The sequence below is a fragment of the Mesitornis unicolor genome, unplaced genomic scaffold (genome assembly GCF_000695765.1).
Source record: "Mesitornis unicolor isolate BGI_N332 unplaced genomic scaffold, ASM69576v1 scaffold27218, whole genome shotgun sequence".
Taxonomy (NCBI): Eukaryota; Metazoa; Chordata; class Aves; order Mesitornithiformes; family Mesitornithidae; genus Mesitornis; species Mesitornis unicolor.
In genome coordinates, this window is record NW_010200393.1 from 153 (window position 1) to 27,491 (window position 27,339).

At 45.3% G+C, this 27,339-nt stretch overlaps 1 protein-coding gene across 1 annotated transcript; it reads left to right on the forward strand.

Moving 5' to 3' along the window:
* Nucleotides 1-218: 218 nt before the first annotated feature.
* LOC104544779 (transmembrane protein 132C-like) lies at nt 219-11,291 on the forward strand. Its single transcript, XM_010189741.1, has 5 exons — nt 219-418; nt 901-1,174; nt 2,216-2,407; nt 10,092-10,596; nt 10,642-11,291. Exons 1-5 carry the CDS (start codon nt 255-257, stop codon nt 11,289-11,291), a joined length of 1,785 nt encoding a protein of 594 aa, XP_010188043.1. The 5' UTR covers nt 219-254.
* Nucleotides 11,292-27,339: the final 16,048 nt, after the last annotated feature.

A 27,339-nucleotide genomic window follows, 5' to 3' on the forward strand; every position in this document is an offset into this window, starting at 1 on the left:
AGTCCGTAGGCATCTCCAGCATAATTATGCCTCCTGAGCCAAGGGAAGATTTTTTGTGTTCAGCTGCTGCCGTTGTCAAAGGCCATCATTAACATGCATAAAGAGAAGGAAGCCTTTTTTGTTTGTTTTCGGGTTTGAGATGCCAGGGCTTTGAGCTTGCTTTGTCGCAGTGATTACCTTTTCTTCTTTCTCTCTCTCTTCCCCTCCCTTAGGTTTCTGACAGATGTGACTATGTTTTTGTCAATGGCAAAGAAATGAAAGGCAAGGTGAATGCGCTTGTGAACTTCACCTATCAGTATCTGAGTGCTCCTCTGCAAATCACAGTCTGGGTTCCACGCCTGCCTCTTCAGATCGACATTTCGGACACAGAACTGAGCCAAATAAAAGGCTGGCGAGTCCCTGTTGTTTCCAACAAAAGGTGGGTTTGAGTTACTAAATTTCTTGAATGTTTTTTGTAAAATGAATGCAGTTGTTTTTAACTCTCAACAAGAGCAGCTGCTGCACCTGCACCCAAAAGGCAGCGTCTTTCCCCAAGGAACAGCAGTACTGGAATTCCCAGCTTTGCACCGGATATCTGCAGATACAGTAAAGCTTTTAAAATCTGTGGGAGTTTGGCTTCTGTGCATGTGTCTGTCCTGTGCAACAGAGACAGTTACAGCTCTAGTGAGGACCACTTCTAGCACTGTTGTTGTTCAGACATACCAGCTTAAATGAAAAAGTAGCGTCATGCATTTGTAAGGTCCTTCATCATGGTAGGTAGCCGTGAATCAGCAATGCTCTAACGAAACAGAAGAGAGGGCTGCTCTTTATGGGGGTACTCTCCATTAGCACTCTAATGTTAGTTTTCACTAATGTTCTTGAGAACATTTGTTTATGCTTCATTTTCTTCTGAAATAAAAGACCCACCAGAGACAGTGATGATGAGGACGAAGATGAGCGCAAAGGAAGAGGATGCACTCTGCAGTACCAGCACGCCATGGTGCGAGTCCTCACACAGTTTGTGGCTGAGGATGCCAGCCCTTGGGGTCAGCTGAGCTACCTGCTGGGCTCTGATTGGCAGTTTGACATTACCGACCTGGTGATGGATTTTATGAAACTGGAGGATCCTCACATTGCCAAGCTGCAGGAGGGCAGGATTTTGATCGGACGGGAAGTAGGAATGACAACGATGCAGGTACTGTGCTCTGGGCTGCCACGTTCTGCTGTTCTCATAGAGAGCCTGTGTGGGGGCATCAATCCAGTACAGCTTTCTGCTGTCTTGAAACGTGGTAATTTCCCATTGCCTTTCTGTGGCCTTCTAGAGTGTCACACGCAGCATTAATGCAACGATAGTGATCCAAGCTAGAGGATGCAGCATGGCCAGGAGCTGGAAGCCATGGAGCTCTCGGAGATGTTTAGGAGAAGTCAGATATTCAGTGAGAAGTCAGAGCTCCTGCCCCATATGGATGCAGGTTACCACGAGCCAACTGATGGGCACCATTTTGACTTTCTGAGGTCTTTAGATTGAGCCAAGTTTCTTTTGACTTATTTAAACATTAATTCAGGAAAAATAATTACAACCTGGTTAATAACCCTGAAAGGCACAAGTGGCCAAAACCATATCCCAGTTTTGCCCAAGCTGAATCCTTACTACAGCCAATGCACAAAGAGTGAACATAGCTAACCTAGGCTGTAGATATGGGCTGGGGAAGCTGGAGAAGGTAGTGTATGCATGATCTAGCTATCCTTAGATCCTTAAAGACAGCAGTATGGCCCTTGGTCTCATTGAAGGGAAGGATACCCTACTACCTTGGTGCTCCATCAGAAACAGAAAAGACAGAGAAACGAGAATTTCTAAGGAAAGAAGTGAAGGACAAATCCTAGATGTTGCTAACCTTCCTTTGAAGTGGTTGGGAGTTAAATCTGGTGAGCTCATCCATACTGGGACACAGAATAACAAGGAAGAAAGTTTTAAATCAACTCTTTTAGTGAAATGATGCAAATAACACAGCTGAGATAGTTAGCTCTCAGTATTGGGTGCAATGTTCTCAGCCATAGCCTGTCTCCTGAATGTTTTTCTGACCCTGCTAATGACACCAGACTGCCTTTTCAGTGTGCTCTGCTATTTCATTTCTATGCATAAAGCTTTGGGGACAAGAAGGGATGGTGACCTTAAGAAAAGTTATTTTAATTGATCAGCCTTTTCCTAAGTCGATTCTTTTGCATTTCTCCAAAGGTTTTGTCACCTCTGTCTGACTCCATCCTGGCAGAGAAGACAGTGACTGTGCTGGATGACAAAGTGACCATAACAGACCTTGGAGTCCAGCTGGTGGCTGGGCTTTCTCTCTTTCTTCAGCCAAGTGCGGCGAGCAGTCGAGCTATTGTGGCTACAGCTGTTGCCCAAGAGCTGCTTCATACTCCTAAGCAGGTAGGGTACACTCCACATTTACTGTTGTTGTTTTGGGATGGGGCAGTTTTATCAACGTGAAGCAGAGATTACAATTCCTAACAAGTTTAGAAGTTAAACTGTAAAATAGAGGTGCAGTTTGTGTCCCTGCCCATTGCTTTCCTCTAGAGGTGTTCTTGATTGTCTTCTCATTTCTTCCCTTCAAATGCAGACTTAATCTGCTGTAAAAGTTCTGACTGAACACTGAAGTTTATACTATTTACATTTTTAATATCCTTCCTTTAAATGATGCAACATCTGTTATTTTCACAGCACAGTCAGTCTTTGGACAGTGATCCTTCTTTGCGAGATGAGCATGCCCTTGTTTTCCGTGCCAGAAAGCACAGAGCTCTGTGTGTCACAACCATTTAGTATTGTGAAGAGCTACAAAGTAGAGGCAGAAGATAGCCAAATATATTTCTTTTTCCTCCTGGAGTCATGACAGACTGCCAGCCTCCTCTGCTTTTATTTTTCAGATGGATTTTGGGGGGTTCATCCTTCATTAGGGCATCACTGGGCTGATCTTACTTAATTTAAACCAGCAAATTTCCATCTCTGTGAAGGGAATCTTTCACACAGCGTGTTTCAGGTCACAGCCCATGTGGAAAGAGGACTGGAGAATACCACCAGATCATGGCAAACAGCAGTGGAACAAGTTGTGTGTTCACTGCTCTTTCAGTCAGGACTGGGACAATGCAGTTAACCCTGTCCACAGGTTATCCTCTCACAGAAAATGTATTTTATCCCACATACACAGGGAGAGATCTGAAGTCAAGTTTTATGGCCCATTTTCATGATTACTGCTACCGAATTTTCTGGAACATAAAAATAATTTAGGTTGTTGTATAATTTAGTGACAGGAAAATGTCCAAACTAGAAGGACATGCTGCCCATCTGTTCCTTTTACTGCATCCTGTAAACGTAAGAATCTTATGTAATTAACCCATTTATGCCCTTCTCCAGGGCTTAGAAACCACATCTGACATATTGTCTTCAGACAAAGACGGTAAAAGCAAAAGCTCAAGCGTGCCTAACCCAATTCTGTTATGTAGGACAGAGCACCATTTGTCCTGCAGCATCACTGGAAGAGTCGGGGCTTTGACTGCGGATAAAAGAGGTTGTGAATCTGGAAAGTCTGCACAGATTGATTGTCGGCTTCTCATGTCCTGAGTATGCAACGATATTTATCAACATCAGGTTAGGGCATATCGTGATAGGGCATTTCAGTGGTTTCACACTAGAAAATACATTAAAGGAAATAGTGTTTGCATAGGAGTGGCCTGTTGTGTCACATACATCTTTCATTTGCAGTTTGAGTGAAGGATGTAACATTTAAGTCACTTGTCCTTAGAACAATTCATGGAAATGTAGGAATGCTTCTGGCTAAATGTTTTAATAAGAGACTCACGATTTGGAGTATACCAGCTGAGACCCTTACTGAGCCGGAATTTCAGAAGGCAAGTGCTGATTCTGAGAAATCAAGGCCTTTGAAAGAGGGCTTTTCAAGGGGGCAGCCCAAAACTGAGCATATGCTTGAGTGTTGCAAGGCCTCTGTCATTGAAATGTATCTTTTCCTCTTAAACAAGGTCAGAAAAAGGCCCAGGTAACTCATGCAAACCTTACTGATGCAACTGAAAAACAAAATAAGAGTTAAGATAGCTGAAGGTTTTCTTTTTCTCAGGAATGATCGTGTGTGTCTCGGCGTTGTTATATGGAAAAAATATGTTCTTAGTCAGATGTTTTCCTTGGCTCCACTGTAGTTCCAAGCTTTAGCATAGATTAAGGAAATGTCCTTGTGCAGTTGGTGCTGTGGCAGGCACAATGTTGTCCCTAGCAGATTACGTGGTACATCTGCATAGTGCAATGGAAGGCAGACAGCATTACACAGAGCATGCCATTACAGAATATTTAATACCATAGGAATGAATTTTGTACTTCTGCTGCCACTTTCTTTCAATGAATATAATGACAACGCTAATTCCTTGGTTATAGTGACCACACCACGTCTGCATAAGTAGCACAAAGCAGCCAGGACACCGAGTCCTGAAAAGCTGGTAGTTTGTCCAAATACTTCACAATCTGAAGATGATAAGCTATTTTTTTTTTGTCTTGGATGCCTTAAGCTAGATGTCTTTATCTGTAGTTGGGCAACTAATTGCCTGAGGCGACCTTGAGGGATGCTGAGCCTATACTTCTTTTTTTAAATCAATGGGGAGCTCATTGGCACTGAAAAGCGGATCGATGATTTAGGTGCCTAAAAATAAACACAGGTTGGCCAACTTTTAAATATCAAACTTTAAATATCTTCTGAAAATTTGGAAGCTGTAGCTATGAGCAGTCTGTTTTTAGTGGTCATCTGTTCAGGTAGGAAAGCTGTTCCATTTGGCTTGCTGATGGCTGTTCACATCAACACTGCCTTCTTAAAGGCTTCTTCACAATGTAAATAAAAGAAAACCGATGGTATTGAAGTGTTCTGTGATCTGAATGAGCTTCAAGGACTCTTAAATTTCATCTGGCTCTGCAGGGAAACCCACAGTCGTATCACAGCTTTTTCACCACCGTAGGGTATTGCATGTGGTGTAATGAGCTGAAATGGGAGAAAATGAAGAAGAAAGAAAGCCTTTAATAAATAGCTGTGTATTAATATATCTCTCAGTGTTCCTGGAGAACTGCAGAAGATTTCTTAGGGGAAAAAAGAGCCATGTTAGAGCTTTCTAAAGGCCAAGTTCTTCTCTTTCACACACGCATCTCCTGTTGGCATCAATGACAAGACCCAGTGTGCTCCGAGATGAAGACAAGGGGATGTCCCAGGGTGTCAGCTCTCACTCTGACAGGAGCTGAGGGGGCTCAGCGCCACCTGAATCAGGACAAGAAGCTCGACTTGCTTCCATGTCCCTGCCTTTTGCATTGACATGATGCTGTCCTGTTTTAACTGATGTCCTTCATGCAAACTCATTCTGGGAGTTCACTGGTGTCTAAGTAACAGCTATCAGGTGTATTTTTATAGTGTGGATTCATTACCCCATTCTGGCAGCGTAAGTTACACTTAATTTATATTTATATCTTTAAACTGACAGAGCAGTGTAATGGCTCACAAGTATGACAAAGGAATTAAGCAGCATGGGAAAGGGAGGAAGGATGTGCTGTTAGATAAGAATCTGAATTCTTCCCTTGCAAATACAAGCAAATTCCCACTGGAAAGGAATGTCACATTAGCAGATTGGACAAAAAGGAGAGAAAGAAATACACAGTAGGGGAATGCATGGTTTGAATTAAGATCTGAGTCTTGGCTGCCTTTCATTTCCACATCATACCGATCAAGCCCGATTTTTACTACACAAGCCACAGGCTTAAAAATAAGTGCATATGTAATACTTTGATATTTCATGTGATAAAATTGCTAGGGAAATGCATTTCAGCATTCAGGTCCCCAGACAGAGCAATCAGAGCTGGTCTAATAGGAGCTGCTGAGAACTGTCTTCCCCAGCCTTTATTTGAGGGAGGGATGTGTTTGTTTTCTGCAGAGCCATCCATTTCTTTCCTGTGGTGTCCTGCCTCACTCCACACCTACTGCAGCTGACCCCAGCAATCGAGGGCTTTTTCACAAATAATTTTATTTGTGCTTTAGGTCATTAAAAGAGCTCTTTATTCTGGGCGTGGAATAAAATCAAATATCCTGATCGGTCCTCACACTGATGTTTCTAAGCAGCAGAATTCTCTGAAATGCAACCAGTCCTAAACACTTTACTCCCCATGTTATTTCCTGAAGAATGCAAGGCAGCATACCCTGGTATGAGGCTGACCCCAGCTTTTTTGAGGAGGTATTGAAGGACACATTGAAATCACCGACTGTGGTGCTACAGAAGGGCTCAGCAAAACATCCTCACATAAGCAGAATTTCAAATGCTGTACGATGCTTTAGAGGGCAAAATAATCATCACTTTGGCTCCCAGATTTTCACAGGCAGCCCAGCACAGTGGGACTCATCAGCTCTCTGTATGATGGGGTCTCTGCTCAGCCTCCAGACCAGCCCTGCATCCTGCCTTCAGGTTGCCTTTTGGAGTGTGAACCTCCTTGTTTTATCTCGCTGGAACAGATGTAGCCACCAAACAACAGTGTTGGTGGTGACTCATATGGCAGGGTTTGGAGTATCCCAGGTTGGGCAATACAGAGCTCCTTGGGGACTGTTGGTGTCCATTAGTGCCATGTTACTTCTGTACTGTTGTTATTTCCCCTTTGTTTTAACCCACTTAAAGATAATGAGTGGATACCAAGGGAGATAAAACTGCTAACAAAAGGCGAAATGCAAGTTTACCCAAGAAGGTTTATCAAGTGGCATCTTTGAACTGATAAGCAGCAGTGTAACTCAAGACCAGGAAAGGTGATTGAAACACAACAGATCAAGAACTGGCCAATGTGCTGGTCTGCCGTGGAGATACATCAGATAGAGGAAGAGAACAGCAAAGGCACAAGGGAAAATGTAGACAAAATGTGTCTTGATAAGGAAGTTTTTATGTGCTTAGTGAAAGCATGATATTTGATAATCAGCAGTGGTTTTGGGAAGCAGTTTCTTCATCTCCTCTGGACTGGATTTTGCTGTCATTAAGATGATCTGATGTACATGACCTGACTCACTTCACACCATCACAGTCACCACATAAATCATCCTGTTCTCTGAGAGACACTGGCACTCATGTGTGGTTGTGGTTCATTTCTTCTGGGAGTGCAACTGAGCACGTGTGTGTGTGAAAGAGAGAGGAAAAGTGGAGGAAAAAAAGACTGGAGAGCCAGATAATGCCTCCAACTATTTGTTAATGCTTGATAATTAATTAACACAAACATTTGTCACCTCAGTGTTGAGGCCATCAGACTGGGGACAGCAGTTTTGCAGGTAAGAAGGCTCCAATCCATCTTCATCTGCTGATAGTAATTGGAGGGCCTTGTCAGAGATTTGGAGGGGATTTATTGATGTGGTGCATAGGATTTGCAGAAACAGCTCTTTGAAGGACATGGTGCTAAATCATTTCTTGTTTCTTCTTTTTTTATTTTATTTTAGCTTTTTAGAATTTATAATCAGTTCAGAAATTCACTTCCTTCTCCTGCCTTCAGCTTTCCTTTAACAATGTGAATGAGAGGAAATGATCTCTCGCCAAACAGAATATTTGGGCTGATACAATACACTTTGGCAGGATTTGACATTCTCTTTCTCTCATTTGTTTTCTTCCTCTTTTAATTAATGTTGTCTGTAGTGTAAGCGTGAGAATGTTGCATTGTGTTGTGTTGTGAAAAAATTGGTTCTTCCCATGAAAAAAGGGTCTCTTGGATATAAAAAACGTCAACGCTGGTTGAAAATAATGGCTAAGCCATTGCACACCTCTGTTATCTACAGTAAATCACATGTGTGCCTGCAAATTTCGGCTGACTGCCATTTCATTTCTCTTTCATTCTGCTTCATAAAACCAGGAATGCAGAATAGTGGAGAAACAGTGTAAAGAACAAAAGTCGGTTTACAACTTTGTCGAATTCCAGCCATTTGGGCTGAATTTGTCGATGCTGGCTGCCTGTTTACTTCAGAGGTACTTGAGAAAGGCATCAAGATTAAAAAACCCAACCAAACAGGAATGTAGGCATCTTGAAGAAGACAGGAAAGAAGAATATATAGCTCCTCATAGGTGTTCCTCTGCAGCGTCTGTATGGAGACCCCAGGTCCCTCTGAGGTGCTGCTCTGCCACCAATAAAACCTGCTCACATAGTAAAGGCGATAATCAGATCTGGGGCTGTGCAACCCCACGTATGCTATGTTTGGCTATTAAGGAATGCACAAAGGATGTAGTAATGTAAATCCTTTGGTAGAGATGTGGAACTGGGAGGAGACACAGACCTCATCATTTCCAACCTTAACTGTACGAAATTCTGCATTTATTTTCTCCTTCTGCTCTCCAAAAGAGCACCACAGGCAGACAATGTTGTGATATATCCTTGAAACGATGCCTGTATTTCTCCCTTCCATAGGTTGATGAAAAGTAAGGGTATCTATCTTACACACCTCCCCAGTCGTGTGCGAGGCTGTCCTTTTGGTTTAGGTATAAGGAGGACAACATGGTGTTGAATTGCCGGAGGAAATGCATCTTTTCCTCTCTACACACATCCATTAAAAGGAAAAAATCCTTTACTTTCCCACGGCCGGGTTTGCTCTGTTATAGATTTCTATGATATAAATTTAAGCTGTGCCCTGCAGCTTTATGTTTCTGTCTGTTCAGCCATTTCGGGGTTGTTTCTCTAATGAAAGATCAGCTGTTTTAATTTCCTTCCTCGGTTCACCCTTCCCAGCTTCTGAGCTACCCCGGCTCCATTTCAGCAGTTTGAAGTGCATTTGAACCACCGAGAACTTTGCCTTCTTTCCCGTTGTGCCACAGCTTAATTTTCTTCTTTCAGTCCCTCAAGAACTTGCTGATAGCACTTTGGAAATCAAATATTCAGTATAGCCCAACCTTCTGCACAGCTAAATGCCCCTTGCTGTTTTCATTGAAAAGCTTTAAATTTAACTAGAAGGGTTGCAATTCCCGTTGTTTATAGCCATAGCATAACAAACGGTAGCCAATTGAAAACCACGTTAGGTTGTAAATTTGTGTATGACTTGAAGTTAGCAGGGCAGCAATGTTTCTCCCCGATGGTGATTTTCAGCCCCGTTGTTCTGATGTCCCCAAGTGTAAAGTTGTTAGGGCCCTCTGCGGTTTAAGTCTGGGAAGAAAAGAACTTTGGTGTTGTGGGAAGTTGCACTCGGGGCAATCTGCCCGCCCGTCTGCTGGCTGAACAGGCAAGACATAGAGCAAATGGAAAAATAGAGAAACCTCCCGCAAAGAAAGCTGCTGAGATGGGGAGGAGTGAATATCTGTATCATCTGGATGGGATTTCAAATGGCAGAGAGCTGACCTCTAGCTTTGTGTTTGCTTCTAGTGATGACTTCTGACAGTGCTACCTGCAGAGAACAAAGACAGCCCAATTAAATTCAGGCCATTTGTATTTTTATCGCAGAGATCATACCAGAATCCCCATCCTCCTCTGCTTGAGACAGAAACGCAGTGGACTTTTTAATTAACTCAAGAACAAAATGTGTTTTGCTTAAAACAAACCTTTCTCCAGCAAAATTACAATTGCTCCATAAGTCTTTTTCTTTCAGGTGAATCTCCTGCTCCAGCCATTTCCAAGACATTGTGGTAGCTTCTTATTCTCACTAAGATATTTATGCCTTGTTTAATTTGACAGCTCCCCATGACACCTGTGCATGGGGAACATGAGGAAAATAAGTGTTCTGTCAAGTGCCTCTAGTAATTTTTCTGGTTCGTCTCTTTCAGCTTTTGTATGACAAGAATTACTTTCTTTATAAATCATGTAAATTGTAGCTTCTTAATGGGTACTTTGGTATTACGGACACCTCATATCAATTATTTTATATGTTCTTCTGCAAAACATTTGCAGGAAAGATAACAGTGGAACCTTTAGTGAAAAATGTGACCAATTTTCTGCCCCATCAGTCGAAGCTTGGTTCGGTTTAAATGCAGTGCAGAGCCGTTGTCTTCCGTTTCCTTGGAGGGATTGATGAGCTGCAATGGGTTGAGCTGTTTTATTTAAGACCCTGTCTTTAACCATATTCCTCTCCTTTCAGGAAGCTGTGGTAAGCACCTGGATTCAGTTCAGCGACAGCTCTGTTACTCCACTGGACATTTATGACTCGAAGGACTTCTCCCTTTCTGCCGTATCGCTGGACGAAGGCGTCGTCTCGATCCACCAGAACTCTGCCTTAAAGTGGCCGATGGTGGCAGCAGAAGGTGAAGGTCAGGGCACGTTGATCAAGGTGGACATGATGATTTCTGAAGCCTGCCAGAAGTCCAAGAGGAAAAGCATCCTGGCTGTGGGGAATGGCAACATCAAAGTCAAGTTTGGCCAGAACGATGCAGACTCCAATGCAGGTGGAGATTACGATGCTGACGAGATTGAAAATCATGCTAGCGACCGGCGGCACAAAGCGTCAGATCAGGAACGGTACGGCCAGGATGGGCGATATTACGGTAGCTCGTCGGCAGAGCGAGAGGAAGGAGCCATCAGGAAAGTCAGCACCACAGCGAAATCCGTAATAAAAAATAAAGTCATTAAGAACAGTAGGCTGGATGGTGGCAAACTGTCGGACGATAGCCAGCTGCAGAACATTCCCATAGACTTCACCAACTTCCCCGCTCAAGTGGACCTCCCGAAAGGCAATGCAGACATGGAGGAAAACGACCTGGTGCAGACACCCAGGGGCCTTAGCGATTTGGAGATCGGGATGTATGCTCTGCTAGGGGTCTTCTGCTTGGCAATTCTAGTCTTCCTAATAAACTGTGCAACATTTGCACTGAAGTACCGCCACAAGCAGGTTCTGGTGGAAGGACAGACCACCATGACCCATTCCCATGACTGGGTCTGGCTGGGAAACGAAGCAGAACTGCTGGAGAACACGGCAGATGCATCGCCTCAGCAGGACGAGCACACAACCATCATCGACCGAGGCTCGGGCTGCGAGGAGAGCAACCAGCTCCTCAATGGCACTGCTCAGAAGAACATTCAGAGCCAGGTCCACAGGTGTGCTGACTCAGGGGGCAAGCTGGGGAAGGAGCAGAAATCTGACCCTTTACATTCGCCGACATCTAAACGGAAGCGGGTAAAATTCACAACGTTCACTACCATCCCACCCGATGATGGTTGTCCTACCGTCAACTCCATCCTGAGTAGCAATGACGATGACATTAAGTGGGTGTGCCAGGATATGGACCTGGGGGACTCCAAAGAGATACGAAACTACATGGAGAAGTTCAAAGACAAAGTGTAGCTCCTTGCTGGGTTTTTTGGGTTTAACGACACCTTGATGCCTTCAGTTCTACAGTAAATATTGGGACAGAGGATGGGGAGGGGGAGGAATCAGCAGGAGAAATGATGAGGCAGTTTTTATAATCAGGGAAAGAAATTTGCCAAACTGTCCATGGTTTGCTGTTGTTTTTCACTCTGTTTTGTTTTTCCAGCAGTTTTTCTGCTACTCATGGATTTAGGGAGTGGAATTGAAATGGTAGAAAGGAGCAAGGCAATGGTATGACCAGTATGATGAACTGGGCCAGATGAGGTTGTGAAAATTTCTTTTATGGGTCATACAAATAATAACGATAGCAGTGTTTCAAAGTACCAAAAATATTTGTAAAAAGAAAACAGAGAATAGAGGAGCATGAAAGAATAAGCGAGAGACAAACGATAGCCTGTCTGTATTTCTAATAAAACATCACGAATATGGACACATGACCCACAAGGAGACTTTTGAGATTGTTACTCAAGCCATTTCTTTTTGTTCCTTCATTTGAAATGAAGATGTGTCTTTGGCATTAGAGATGAAGGAGGAAGAAATTACTTGGTATTTTTATGTTACTTTTCTGTTTGTCTTGTAAGTTGAAACAGAGTAATTTTCCCTCTTGTGTTTTTCTTTTCAATATCTTGAAACCAAGAACATTTCCAATTCACCAAGTTCAGAGTGGACCAAGAACATTTTGTTCCTAAGTTAGCTATAAATAATCTCCTGTCCTTTAAAGAAATCAGGGGATAAGTACTGACTAATAATTTCTACGTGGTGTCTCTTCTGAAAGCCTAAGCTGCCACTGTTTCACCTTAGCTAGAAATATGTTCTGTTTGGAAGTTGTATTCACTTTGCGTTCAGGTTTGGATTGCTTCTTTAGTTGTTTGTTTTAAATCTCCACAACCAAAGTTCCCATGTTTCACCAAGGGAAGAAGGTGCTGTTTCATTTAGAAGTAACGACCGATGGGGGTGCCCCGCTGGTGCATTTTAAATGTACCTGGAACTGAGACCATCACAGGCCAAATATGTACAGCCTGGATCTTGTTTTGTTTTTGCCAAGTCCGTGAGTTCATCATTTTGTTCTGTAGTTTTCTGTTTATTCTAATGTCACCAGCTCTCATCAAGCTCTGAAAAGCCAGAAGAAGAACGGACAGAAAGACACCGGTTGTCCCCAAACTTTTATTTCCTTGTACTGGAGGAGCTGGCTTCTGGACAGACTGTTAGAAGGGAAGGAAATAATTGCTGAAGCAAGATCAAGAAGTATCTGGAGCTATTTTATAGATTTATTTTTTAATTGCCATTGGACCAGCTAAGACTGAAAATTTTAGACTAGATTGTAAAGCTGAAGTTTTGAATAAACGAGTACAAAATCAGTAATAAATCTGAAGCAATCTGTAGATGTGCTGTGTAAGCTGGCAGAACTGCGTTGACTCAGTGCCACTTTACACCCATGGAGGACACGGATCAAAGCCAATACAATGAGGAAACCACTGTCATCCAAAACCTTTGGTAACGGAAAGGAAGATGGTGTATCCAGCCTTTTGGAAAGCAGTGTTATGTCCTGACTGTTAGCCAGAAGCACTTACGTTGTCTTGTCTTTACCATGTATTTTTTTTTTATTACTAAACTCAGTAGTTTGTTTTTTTTTCACTTGGACAAAACCAATCCTGCCACCCAGTAACATAGAAGGACATTTTAACAAGATATGCCTAGTATGCATTGTAGACTGAAAGAATGTAATATTTATTTATACATGTTATACAAATTGTAATTAAAATGCTTTACATGGCTTGACAAATTAACCTCTCCTTTCTGAGGGGAGGGGGCTCCCTCTGTTATTTCTGTGTTGAAGTATTGCATCTGAAATAATTACAGCTGAAACCAAATTTAAGCCGCTTTCAGAAGAGAGGAGGATAGAGATGTATGAAACCCTCCTTTTGTGAACCGCTTCCCCTTCCCACCCAACACGTGGCGATGATGATGGATGGCAGGAGAAGACAGCAGTCAGGCCCAGTTCATGGCAGTGTCACTATTCATCTTGCTCATCTTCATGCCTACCATCAGCACGTACAGCGCCGGGACTCCTGCTTCTGATGTGTGCAACTTTCGTGCAGCCCAGTCATAATTAATTATGTCGCTTCTCTGATTGATACGGCAGGTTCAGATGGGAGCAAGTTTCACTGAATCACAGCTGACATATACAAAGCACCCTGCGTCCCAGAGGACCCCAAGCTACTTGACAAGCTGAGCGCAGTGATGCATCAGCCACACCTCAGGGATCTGTATATCTGCCTGGGAAAACGCAGGTGTCTCTGAGCTGAAAAAGGCATTTACAGCACAGAGCTGCAAAATACAACAGCGGAGGAGCAGGAGGGATAGAAAGGAGCAAACACAGTAATACCCTGCGATAGCACAGAATGTAATTGTCCAAAGTGCATTTTTAAGAAGGTTGTTAATGTGCTGAACAGCCCCGGTACAGCACGTGAAGGATGGCATCTCCAGTAACCCAGAGCTTCCTGGTACGGCACTGGCTGGAGAGGAAAGGGGGAATCACTAAATCACTGCTTCTAGTCCTTGCACCCTGACTTTACTCTTTGCTTTTGGCAGCTGAGGCTTGGTGGGATCAGAAGAGAAAGGGGTATCTCCATCTAGCATAAAGAGTTGGCTACTGAGAGTGAACCTGGTGAGGAGAATTCACCTTGCTCCTTATTTCCATGATGACTTGTGTGTCTCTTTCTTGGCCTTGCTGTCTGACTGGGTTGTCTAGGACGAGTATTTGACAGTGATTGACAACGTGATTCCTACTTCACCTCCTCTCCTAAAGCTCGAGTGCTTTTTTTCAAGACCGAAAAACATCTTCATTGACATTAAAAAGGGGGGAGGGATAAACAAAGTTTCCCATGAAAAACTATTTTGCAATTTCTTTTCAAAACCAGTGATGCAAATTTCTTTTGAAAGACACACTCCTGTATTAATGCAACTCAGATTGGATTCAACATTCCCAAAGAGGAGCAGCGCTCTTCTGTTACGAGTGGGAAAATTATGGCTGAGTCATTCAGTATTCACTGAAATAATCTCCATTTTTTTATTTTTGTTTGTTGACTGCCAGTACAGATCTCTGTTGTGTTTAGATTCAGACTTAGGCAGTTTGAAATACCTACCCTTTGGAAAAATTAGTTTTAATACACAGCGACGATCCTTGTGATGTTGGCTAATCCACCCGTGGTGCCTCCTTGGGAGCAAGATCTCATTGACGATCAGCATGTGCCAGCTCTCAGTGACAGTATTTTGTCATTATATTTAAATTAGAAAAACCAGTCTCTACAGAGTCTCCAGAGTGGGTGACTTCAGAGGCTTGCACACGTGGAGCCCGTTGACTTGCAGCCCGTAACGCTGGCTTGGACGCTTGCCGTTCCCAAATGCACATGGTGTTTTATGCACTGCAGATTACCACGGGCGTTTGTTACAGTGCTGACTTGCTCTTTATCTTGTCTGTGCCATAAGAATCACTTTGCAAACTCTGATAATCACGTTCAACTGCCGACACGAGCACGTGCACGGCTTCAGCAGCGGTTCCTGAGGTGCTGCAGGACTCGGGGCAGTCAGTGCAGCCGCTTTCCCAACACAAATTAAATGGCAACGTAACATCCCCAGAGCACATAAAATGGTTTTCTCTGGTGTTTTTTTAACTAAGACGTGTCTGTTGTTGATGTCTTTTAGTTCCTGAGTTACAAACTAATGGAGATCAGCTAACCTCCACATTGGCAACCCAGCGGGGGTTTAAAGCTGTACGAGGAAGACACTGCTTGTTGTAATGACACCGTACTGTAGCCAGGAAGAAGAACCACTGCTCCAGGTTCTGTACCATACATGTGATAGTAGTTGAAATGTGGAAAATACGTTCAGATAGGGCATGATGTGTTTCACAAGAGGCCCACATGGTGCCAGTGCTGTGATGGTTGGGGGAGGAGGACTCAGAAAGTCCCAAGGTCCTGCTTCAACTGTTTTGTTAGGCACAGCTACAGCATTTCTGTCTAGATCCACAGCTGCTGTAAATCTGTGCATCTCCGTTGAAGCCATCTGCTAGAGCCATGGTAATTGACAGCAGCTTGGACTTTTGATTTAATATATATGAGAAGTCCCTGACTAGAGAGGAAGAGTTTTAAAACTGCTTTACATGTGATAGAACTGAATTTGCCTTCTTCCCAGGATGAAGGGTTTGCTTGCCCCTGCCTTGAAAGTGGGAAGAGACGAGGCTCCCAGGAGTGCTCTGGAGACCTGGGCAGGATGGGGGCAGTGCTGCTGTCTTGACATTTCCTTTACCAGCACCTGCCAGCCCGGCTTTTTAGGATGTAGCTCCAAACAAAGCAGGGAGAGCATCTCCTGATGCCTGCCTAGGTCCAGGCTGGCTGAGCTGCACAGAGGTTTGCTTTCTTTCCTGGAAATCTTGGAGCTGTGCTTTATTGTGCTCTTGGTGGGTCTTAAGCCCAGAGGAAGCTTAGGAGAGGCCATTGATTTTGACTCCTGGACCTCATGGCTGAGCAGGAGTGTGTTTTCAAAATCGCATGGTCTTTGCGAAGGAAGACAGGCTGTATTTGAAGAGATAACAGAGGGAATTAAAGAAGGGAAAAACTCAGCCCTGCCTTTGCATTTAGTTTTTCTGAAGCTACAGAACATGGTGCTTCAGAGACAGAGGCAGATACTGAAATTTTTCAATTTATCTTCCACTGACCAAAAATCCCGTCAAAGCCCAATTCTGAGTGAGCCACCGTAAGTGATCATCTCAGCAGGGAAACCACCAGGCTGTGAAATATCATTTATTTGAGAAATTCGCATTGGGTCAAATGCCAGGATTTACATTTCTGAAGCTTTGCTGTGCCACAGTTACAAAGGCAGCGGGATCGGGTGCAGAGAGCGGCACTGAGCATCACTCTTGGCAACGCGCCTCCCTTGCCAGACGAGGGAATCTGCGAGTGCCAGGGGTGCGTGGCTGCAGAGATAACACGCTGCAAGGTACATTTTGCTGTCAAGGAGTCAAGATGGAAATTCATTAATAATAATTTGCACTTAGAGGAGAGCCTTTCATCTGAGAAGCTCAGTGACTTCCCATTGTTGGTAAAGGATGAAAAATGGGAGCAGGCTGAAGGGGCCCTGTTTGCTCAGGAGCAGGCTCACCTCCTCAAGGCTGGGGAGCACAGCTGGGCCTGGTTGCTGGAGTGGGGTAATCAGTGCAATCACCTGGTCCACTCAGTAACGAGGAGCCTGCTGGGGGAGAGGAGAGCATTTGGGCTGTTGGAGAGGAAGGTTAAGCACTGTGGAAATCATGCTGCTGGTGGGAGAAGGGAGCTGGTGAAGGTGAGAGGAGGATGAAGCTCCCTGGTTGCTGTGAAGCGGCTGGCACAGAGTGGACCTTGGTGGAAAAAGTGAGTCCTCCTTTGTTTGGTTTTTGTGGTTTTATTACAGGGATGTCTTGATAAGGGAAGGAGAAATCTTACTGCTTGCTTAGGTGTTGCAGGCTTGGGAATTAGTAAAAGAGATGGTGTGTTGTTCACGCCTTATGTTGGGCAAGGCCACTGCTAAGAAGAAAGATGCAATTTGCTTGGTATGTGTGCCCGGGAACACCTTGTAGTGCAAAGTCAACACAGTACATCCTGAATCAGATGCTGGATCCTGAATCATTCTGATATGGCTTAACTGCCAGCAAGTCCATATTCCCTCAACCGGTGAGGGTGCTGGCTTGCCCTTATCTTCTGGAAATGCTTTGACGTTGATTAAATTTGAGAGGTGACCTGAAAAAGGCTCTTGCTTTTGGAAAGCAGGGATACAGTTAGTTCATGGTGCTGCACCCAGCTTACCGGTTTGGAAATAGGACAGTGACCCCCAATGCTTGCACATAGATTACTTCTTTCCTTCTTGCCGAGCTCCAAGACCAAGTAGCCATAGCAGCAAGAGTGTTGCTGTGTTTTGAAAGACTTCTGAGCTGGATTTCGGCACTTAAAAACAAGTTGTCAGCAAAGATGCAGCAGCAGACTGAGATAATGATGCAAATTACCAAGTAACACTCCCTCTTGATTACTTATTTTTGGACAAACTCAGACCAATTCTTTTTTATGCTTATGCTGGGGAGGGATTAAAGCTCTTTGTGTGAAGTGATCCATGAGCATCTTGGAGACAACACATCTGAGGTTCAGTTGAGCCATACTGAGCTGCAAAGACACCCTGCGCTACCCTTGGCTGCTGGAGGGGGTGCTTTGTGCACTGCCGGGCACATTGCAGTCAATCGTGCATCTTTCTGGAGATGTGGTAGTGTGTTTAGAGAGAATTATTTCCCCTTGAGTTGTATCTGAAGGTTTACAGATAGGCAGTTTGCAGCATGCTCTATGGGGAGTGCAGAGGACACTGGAATGCTGTGCTCTGGCTGCTGAGGGAGCTGCTCAGCCCTTCTGAGCCTTGTGCTGCAAGACAACTGCAAGGGTCAGGTTTGTTCCCCTAATTCATACAGCCTGCAAGGGTCAGATTTGATCCCCTGAATTCATACAGCCTGCAAGGGTCAAGTTTGATTCCCCTAATTCGAACAGCCTGCAAGGGTCAGATCTGATCCAAATAGCCCGAGTAGCAATTGAATTCCTGGAAGGCACAATTTATGTTGGAATGCTTCAGAAACACATTACAGCACCATAATTATGTGGATGCTTCTGTCTGGCTACAAATGGATAGGAGGGAAGTCTTACCAAAGGCTTTTGGTAGGCCTGGTGGAAGAGGCACCTGGCTGAGAAATGCCTGTTCTGCTGTATGTGATGGTCACTTATTCTAGGCCATAATTGTGTGTTTTCTGATGCTGGCAAAGGTTGTGGTTCCAAACTGAATTGTACAGCTCACAAGGCTTTGGTTGGACAGCAGCACTATGGGCAGAAAGCCCTGTTGGAGACAGGCAGGCACCCAAAATGCTGTGTAGTGAACAGTTGTCACTTCAGCGTCCTTTAGTCGCGACTGCTATAGGAGGAGAATGATCTGAAGACTCTTCTCTGGTTGTGATGACACTATATATCTTATAAAACTGAGCTGAGGTTACCATAATGATGAGACTCTATTAATTTAATATGATATTGCTACAGGGCCTTTTCATGGATTGTCTGAAAAGATTAATATTCTTTAACAGAAACACTTTGGCAAATCAAGTCACCGTTGCCCATTCTTCCACTCCACCCCTGCGTTTTGGGATCTGCCATTTGCTTTTTCCATCATGCCTCTAGGTTCGTCATACCACATCCATCAGCATGGCCTGAGTTTTGCACGCTTTTTTATAAAAAATCCTCCAAGAATATCTTCTCTGGTTTGCAGGGCGTTGTGTCGTGCTATTTTAGAGCCTACTATTACAAAAATAAACTGCAAGGAGTTGGGGGAAGAGGGAAATGAGCAGGTCAGATAGCTGACAACTTCAGGGCTTTTTGGAAACCCACCAAGTAGACTAAAAGGGAGGTTTACCCTAAATGCAGAGCAAAAGGGAAGAAACAATCTCTATAAATCTAGATGTCCCCCACCAAAACAGAGAGGGTTGTTCCCTACGACACTGGGCTGCCACGTGTGGCTGAAGGGAAGATTCCTAGACACGTACTGATGAGAGAGCCAGCTCATCTCGGGTAGGAAGGGATTAAACATTTCTATAAGCATGACGAGAGTGTCGCTCTGTAGAAGTGGCTGGGGTGAATCATCACCTCTGATAACGTGCGACCGTCAGTGAGTGCCGTGGTTCATCGTAGCAATGAATGGTTACGAGGTGCAGCGTTTCCCGTTAAGTTTCACAGAGCTTCGTGTTTGTGCAGGTCTCTGAGGACGGACCTCTGGTAATGCAGGTTTTTGGAGAGCACTCCACGTTTCAGGTTCCTGGCACTCCTTCCAGTAGCATCATCTGTCCATGAAGTAATTGCTGTAGTAGGGCTTGTATTTATTCAGCTGCTACCTGGAAAAGGAACAGAGCGAAACGCAGCTCTTCTCTTCAGGAAAGGCTGAAGATGCTGATGTCCAATGCCTTTTCTCAGTGCCATTCCAGGTATGGGGATGTCCCATGGGTTTTCAGTGACCGAGGATTGCCATGGTGAGCTCTTCCTGCTACTGCAGCATCTGGGATGTGGGAACTATGGCCTGGGAACCCCATGTGTGGGGCATGGCAAACTGCACAGTATTTAAATATTCCTGCATTTGTCTGATCCCTAGGTAGGGTAACATATATTGCCTGGACCTGTAGCAAGTACTCCCAGTTGTATAAACTACTGGGGAGTGATGGGGAAGAGAGGATGAAAGCGTGTGTGGAAAGGGCAGAAAGAGGAGAGAAGACCTGCGTGTCTTCCCAGCTTATGTCCTGTCTCATTTTAATTCAGTATTTTTAATACCTTGGTTTAAATTGCCCTTGGGTTTGGATTTATGAACCAGCTTATGCTTTGATAAAACAACCAGTTCTACCTACTTATGGGTTTTATTAAAAAGATGAGCAAATAAATATAAAATGGAACATATTGCTAAACGAATCCAGTACAATTTCACTAAACAACCGGGATGGAAAAATGCAGCAATCACAGGCTGCCGTTAAAACTGAACACATAAATCAGTGGATTCGAATTAACAATTCACCAAATTAAACCAGCAGGTAATCAAATTCGATGACGGGGTTGATGCTAAGAGGAATTGCTCATTGGGAAAACGCATGGAGCAGCCCTGTCCTTTCAGCTGATGATATAAACCAGTGCTTTGGCCAGCGCAGTCCTTCAGCTGGTGAAGGGCACAAGCACATGGGAAGGAGGTGCAAATGGGACATTAAATTAAGCCAAACCTCAGTGCAGACAAGTGCAGAACATTGCTTTGTGTGTGTATCTCGCATGAAATGAGCATCTGCAGCAAATGCTCGTCTGGTTCTCCTCTGCCAGTCCTGCTCTGTTACGTTTGGTACCGCTGGATCTTCCAGCAGGCTTGCTCTGGAGATGGTGATGGAGCTGAAGGCAACCCAGCTCCTCCTTAGACCTCTTGGTGGCTGAAAAGGGGGAACTTCACAGCCTCGTGTCCCCTTGTGGGGTACTGCTGCTCAATGCACGAGTGCCGGTCTGTGCTACGCAGCCATCCGTAGCAGAGAGGGGTGCATGGAGGGAGGGAGGGGAGCCAGAGACCATCGTGCTCTGTGGTGGTGTGAAGTACCATGATAATGCTTGGGGAAGTTTGGAAAAAGAGAAGTTGGCTATTTCTCATCTCCCTTACTTCTGTGTGAAGCAGTGTCCTGCATTGCCAGCAGGATCCTTGCATGGCACAGCAAAGGCAGTAATAGATGACCTTTTTACTTCCCAAAACCTGCTCGGTTAGCAGCTAGCATATGTTCTGTCAGAAATACTCTGGTAGCAGCATGGGGGTAGAGAGGGGGAGGCCAGCCAGGAAGCTTGATGTCAGCCTCCTAGCTGAGGTAATGGACATAAAAATCTCCATATGCCGAGAAGTCACTTTAAGAAAAAGTATTAACCTAATTAGCCCATTTGTCTCTTCTCTCATCAGGCATCTTCCTAACAACAGTTACTTCCTGCCTTAAATTAGGAGACTAATACAGGTAATGGTATAACTCGTGTTCTGGAGTAATTAGAACAAGTTGTCTTGCTCTTTAGAATAAATTTACTGCAAATTCTGTCTGCAAATTTGCCTGCTTTGTGCCTGTATGGACGAGGGAATTTCACTGCTCGAAGCTGGCATAGTGAACGCCAGGTTTGGAAACAAATCCAGGGCCCTTTCATAGGAGGGTAGAAACAAGGCAAGCAAAATAATAATGAAATTCAGACCAGAGCCTTTATTGGAAAGCAGGAATTCACTTAGAGGCAGTGCAGGAATGGCCTCGGGGAAACCCAGTCCCACGGGGGTGGTACAAAGGCAGCAGCATTTGTGTTTAAATGAAAGTGATGGTTGAATACGGCTTGTTGCAGTTTTGGTTCTAAAAAGGCCTGCAAATATGCTTGCTAGGAATTCCCCATCAGAGCCCTATGGCTTAATTAAACAAGTTTAATGAGTTCAGTTCCATGCAGCATTGCTAATCTGCAAGAGCTGGAAGATCCTGAATCTCCCTCAGATATGGGTGACACGATGGTTACAAATGCAATCTGAAGGCTTTTGCAGACCACTCATTAATGTGGAGCTGTAAAAAATGCCTCTGTTCAGCCCTCGGCTATTAGTCAAAATTTGGATTGGCACCATTGCGAGGGGTACTTCAGGTGTGAGGTCTCTCACTGGTAAGTGCCTACAAACTCTGGTTTAAATGGGAACTCAGCATTCCTGGATTTGAGGATGTGATCTGGTAGAAAATGGTTAAAACCATCCCAGGTACCCAGTTCTGAGTCAGTAACAGCTCCAGAAAATCTTGATCCTGGAGCTCATCTCTTCCAGCTCCCCATCTAGCAGGAATATTAGCAATCACCTGGCAGGAAATCTTGGAGCTGAAAGAGCCGAAATCATTTGGCTCGGTGCAGTGCCCCTTAGGAGCAGGCACTGCCTGTCCTGGGCCTCCTTCCAGCGGTTTCGTCACTCTGATGTTTATGAAGAAAATTCCTAATGCATGTATTGTAAGAAAAAGATAGCCCTGAGATTCAAGGTTAATTAATAGCAAGGAAGATCAGGAGCTGGTGTATTCCTAAGTAGCCAAGAAGAAATTTCTCTGCGGCGTAAGTGCCGACCTGATGGAGTAAAGGGAAACTACTGAGTGCTCACCTGGGCAGAAACCTTGGCCAGGCTTGCAGGAGGTGATGAGCTGTTTCAGCAGTGTCCGTGCACGGATGCAGGCATGCAGGACGAGCTGCCAGAAGATGGCACTCGAAGTATGGGCTGCTGCATGTTTGGTAGCAAAACCTGGGAGCCTGCTGCTTGCTCCTGACCGGTGTTAGTTTGTGCACATGCAGACCTAGAGCTGACCGAGTTCTGTGTGATCAATGGAGCCTAAGGTTTTGTGAGCGGCTACATCCTTATGCCTGAAAGGGGTCTGTGATTTAGGTGAGTGACTTGCAGGCTCTGCTGAGAAACGGTGGTTTTTGTTGCACGTTTCTATTTTTCTGAATGAATAGCAGTTAAATTAAGAAGGAAAGTGTAATTACGACAGGTGTTTAAGGTGGAGTTGCTGCTCTTAGCAGCAAGAAATCATTACCAATTTCACTGTGTCTTGTCAGTAGAAAAAACTACTTTTAAGGAGGGGACAGGGAACCTGTAGAATGTTCTGTGAGCTGGGGCTCTTGAGCTTGGAGCAGAGGAGACTGAGGGGTGCCCTCATTCCTGGGGATCCATTGGGAAAGGGCAGTGTCAGGAGGAAGGAGCCAGGCTCTGCTCTGGGATGGCCAATGCCAGGACAAGGGGCAATGGTCCCAAGCTGGAGCACAGGAGGTTCAAGCTGAAGATGAGGCCAAAGTTTGTGAGTGTGAGGGTTCTGGAGCATGGCCCAGGCTGCCCAGAGAGGTTGTGGAGTGTCCTTGTGTGGAGACACCCAAAGCCCTGGCTGTGTTCCTGTGTGACTGCTCTGGTGATCCTGCTCTGCAGGGGTTGCACTGGGAGAGCTTCCCAGGTCCCTTCCAACTCCTGACATTCTGGGATTCTGTGAACATGAGGTAGCTCTTGTGGCCGGGTGCTGCTTTGCTGACTGGGAATTGCTGCCGGCACTGGAAGCACAGCCCTGGGTGCTCCTCTCGCTGCCGGTGCTTCAGGCTCCGGGGAGCTTTGGAGGAGCTGGCAACCCATGCTCCTTGCTCACGGCTTCTCTTTCGCACTTATTTGCCTCAAGGAGCTCTAACAGCCCCTTCTGCTCTGCCCCCATCGTTTCATTAGGCAGTAACGAGCCATCCAGGCACTTGAGTTGGAGACTTCGCCACTCAAGTTGTTTCAATGGTAAACTTGTTCCTGCACAAGAGGCTTATTGCCATTAGAGCTTCTGTAAACAGGCTGGGTAATTACAGCTCTCCACAGCTGACTGAATTTCCTGCTTGACATGCTGATGGCCTTAAAAATTAGGAAAGAAAACAACTACTAGAGGGTGATAACACTGCTTGCTAAGGCTCCAGCCTGTCCTACAGCTTGTTGGTAGGGCTGTGTTAGTAATTCGGTTTTGGTTTTCACTCCCTGACCAAAGTGAGTAGTAAGGGGGCTGGCCAAGGGGATTTTATCCATCCCATAAAACAAGTCCACTGTAGGTTCATTGCTTGGTTTGCCTTTTCCAGTGTGAGATAAACTATGAAACTTCCTCTTATTTAAACCAAAACCATTCCTAAGCACAGCTATTTTTGATTTAGGTTTGTATCCCTCAGGCCATGGTTAAAATGGCTTTGGTCTGTATAAGTTGGACTGTGTTTGTCCCATTAAACGTGGGGTTAACTCGATTTGCAGAAGGGAAGTGTCAAGGCATAAGGCACAGTGTGTTGGTGGAGCACGGGGTCATTGGAGTCACAGCCGCTCTCCTCAAGTGCCCAAACTCCCCCATGCGACACTGCTGCCCTTGGGGGAGATCACATGGAGCTGTGCTGCTTTCACACTGAGTACAAGAGCGTCCCCCAAAAGCAGGCAACAGCTATGCTGAAATAGTCAGGCTTGTAAAATGGAAAAGGAGGCAGAGAACTCGAATCTTGTGACGGGTGTCATGGTTTAGGGCTGGGCTGGCCACTAAACCCTGGCCTCTGTGAACCCCTCTGCCCTTCCCAGAAGGGAAGAGAAAAGAGAATAAGGGAGAGAGACACTTTACGGGTTGGAAAAGAAAACTAACAGATTTAATGAAACAATATAGTAATTCTACAGGATAATAATATAAATAGGAAAATAATGAAATATATATATAGATATGTATTAATATATACGAAACCAGTATAAAATCCTCCCCCCATGACGATGATGGCACCAGAGGCTCTGGGAGCACTGGAAAAGTCCCAGTGTGGACCCAGCAGCAGTGGGAGCTGATGCAGGAACACAGGGATCAGGATCAGAGGCAGCCGAAGCAGCAGGGTCTGCTGAGCCTTGGGCCATTGCAGGGGTGGAGAGGGAAGGAAGGGTCCAAGATAGAAGCGTGGAGACCCTGGCGATCCCTGGGCTTTCCACTGAGTGTGGCATGTGTGGGATGCAATCCCTGGTTGGGCAGGTTTGGGTCCGCTTCCCACCCATAGGCAAAGACACAGCACCCATGGTGAGACACTTGGCCTTGAGCTTATCAGTTGACACTCTCTGGAAAACCATGCTGCTGGTTTCAGCAAGTTCAGCCACTTAGAAGAGACTGAGCTGAAAAGTAAAATCACTGAATAGAAAATCAGTTCTGTTTAGCTCCAACCAGGACAACGGGGAAGGGTGTGCACCTCAGGACTGCCCCTGATCAGCAGCTCAAACCCAAAGTACCCACTCGCAGTGTTCCAGTGGCTCCCTTTTACTCCAGCACCAGCTCCGAGCAGCAGCGGTGCAGTCAGCCAAGAGGAAGACTTCACTGAGCTTTCCATGCCGAGCTGCTCCTCAAGAGGGGGAAACTCTCGGCAAGGTGACAGCAGAGCTCGTGGTGCTGCTGCACATCTCCCTGATTAATGGCGAGCTGCAATTGCAGGAGCTGTCAAGCAAGCACCTCTCGGCTCCGCTAAAAATCGGTGTTTAGATAGGGCTGCTTGCTGTCGGTGTTCCCGAGCTTATTTGGTATTCAAGGATGCAAAGAGGAACATAAATAATTTGATATTCATACTGACAACTCCAGGCGCTGCCATAGCCCCAGTTTCAACAATGTAATGGACAGTATGTTATCTCATAATGTGTTTGGAGATCAGAGCTGATTTAAAGGTTATTCATCCTGGGAGAAATTATGCTGTAATTGAATTTATCTTGCATTTATCTATTCAAGGAAACGTAACTACAGTTTAAGGGAGAAAAATACATCAAGGAGCTAAATTTTTATTATCAGTTTGTGTAAAAGATACAAATTATTCCAACAACCTTCCTCCACTGAGCTGTATTATTTGCTGCATAATCGAAGTCCAGACTGGAAAATAGAGACTTCTCTCAGCAGATAAAGCTCTACACCTTTAACTCGAAGGATGGCTGAACATGATAGCGGGGTGAAGCAGCACAGAGCATGGAAATAATCAGGTTTACATAAAATGAATGAGGAAGTGGCTGTCTAGGGTTTAATGGAAAAAGAAGTGCTCGGCTGGGGAACGTGGAAATGGAGCTGTAGCATCCCCAGCTTGTGGAATGGGAGCTGGCACACTTGGTGGGGAGATGGTGAGGTGGTGCCTCCTGATCAGGGCTGGGGGAAGCCCTCGTTTAGGTTAACGGATGGGGAAGGAGAAGTGAGAACCCGGTGACTATTTAGTGTTGTGTCCCAGGGCTGCTCATCACCAGCCTGGGCTCCCTCCAGGTCATGTACAATCTCCCAGGTCTGGTGGCCTGGGAATGGAGCACAAGTGATGTCTGAGCGTGTCCTCCATCCTTGGCAAGCGCGGCAGCTCATGGCAGAGGTGGAGCAAAGCCCTCCCTCGGGCATCTCCAAGGACCCAGCCACAGTCAGTGCAGTGACTGCAGTGGGGTGAGAGGGGTGCAGCGACAGGGCCAGGGACACAAAGCAAACCCAGGGCAAAGCCAAAGCTGGGAGGTGGGAACAGGCAGCTCGTGCAGTGCACATCCACATGGCATGGGTAGCTTTGAGCTGCTGAATTTGCACGGAGGTGCCCATGCAATGCTTCCTCCCAGAAGCTCCCCCAGCCCTGGCTGTGCTGTTTGCCCACAGAGGCTGGGTTTGAGCACTGGGTTTTCGGCTGCGAGCCCTGGTGAGTGGCTCAGGGTACATGGGAGGATGCTCCCCTGGGTATGGCGCTGTCCTGGCTGTTTCCTGAGGGGGCTGATTCAGCCCATCCAGCTTTGAGGCCTTGCACATTGTCTGTATATGCTCTGAAATCCCAATGTTGAAAAATGCCATGGAAGAATTGGCCATCGTTCCCATGACCAAGTTATCTCAAGCTGTTTTTAAAGGGAAGGTTGCCCTTAGCGGATCAAAACACTCCTAAATGTGGGTCTCTGTATCTTGGTTGCCTTGCCCAAATACTACAATTTTGATAAAGGGGAAAAGAATTCATGTACCTCTGAGATAACAAATTTTATGCTAAATTTCAGCCAGATGGTACAGAAAACAGCTGAGAGATTATAGCCCCCAAACCAGGCTTTAAATAGAAATGATAAGTTGCTATAAAACTGCCACTAGCACTGTTCTAACAATGGAAGAGTTATTTCCCTCATTCACTTTCTCATTCCTTATTATTTATCTTCCTGTTCTTCGTTATCCACGGCATTTCACCTCTCCTATCCCTCATTACACCAGAGGGAAGGTACCTGGCCTTAGAGAGCCTGGAGCAGCAGGATTTCATGCTTTGTTTTAAAGTTTTGAAGAAGAAAAAAATTAAGAAAAATATTAGGTTAAATATAATGATAGAACAAGGGGAAACGGCACCAAGCTGTGCCAAGGGAGGTTCAGGTTAGAGATAAGGAGGAAGTTCTTTACTGAGAGGGTCGTCAGAAGCTGGAACAGGCTGCCCAGGGAGGTGGTGGAGTCACCATCCCTGGATGTGTTTAAAGAGCGGGGAGATGAGGTACTTAGGGATATGGTTTTGTGGTTTTGTTTTTGCCTTGTTTTAAAGCAGCGCTCCAGCAAAATATTTAGGAGAGCTTCCACAGCCTGAAGTGATTGCAGTGGATGTTGTTTTAGCGGCAGCTGAGCAGTCAATGTCTGGACGGTACCAAGGGAAAACCAGCAGCCTGAGCGAGGCTCCCGCACAGAGCAAGCCCCGCTGCTTGTGCTCGCTGTTCGGGGATGCTCCCTGGTGAGGCTTTTACCTTTGTGAAGGCAGTCGCTATGAAAATGAAGTGTCCTGAAAAACCCCAGCTCTGGGAGGTTTTCTGATGCTCGGGTAATAACAGAAGCAGATCGATGGCGGAGCAGGCAGCAGTGCTGTGGGTAACCTGCCCTCCTTCAGCGCGGGTGGGCTGAGCCCCCAGAGGCAAATTTGGAGTTGAGTCCCCA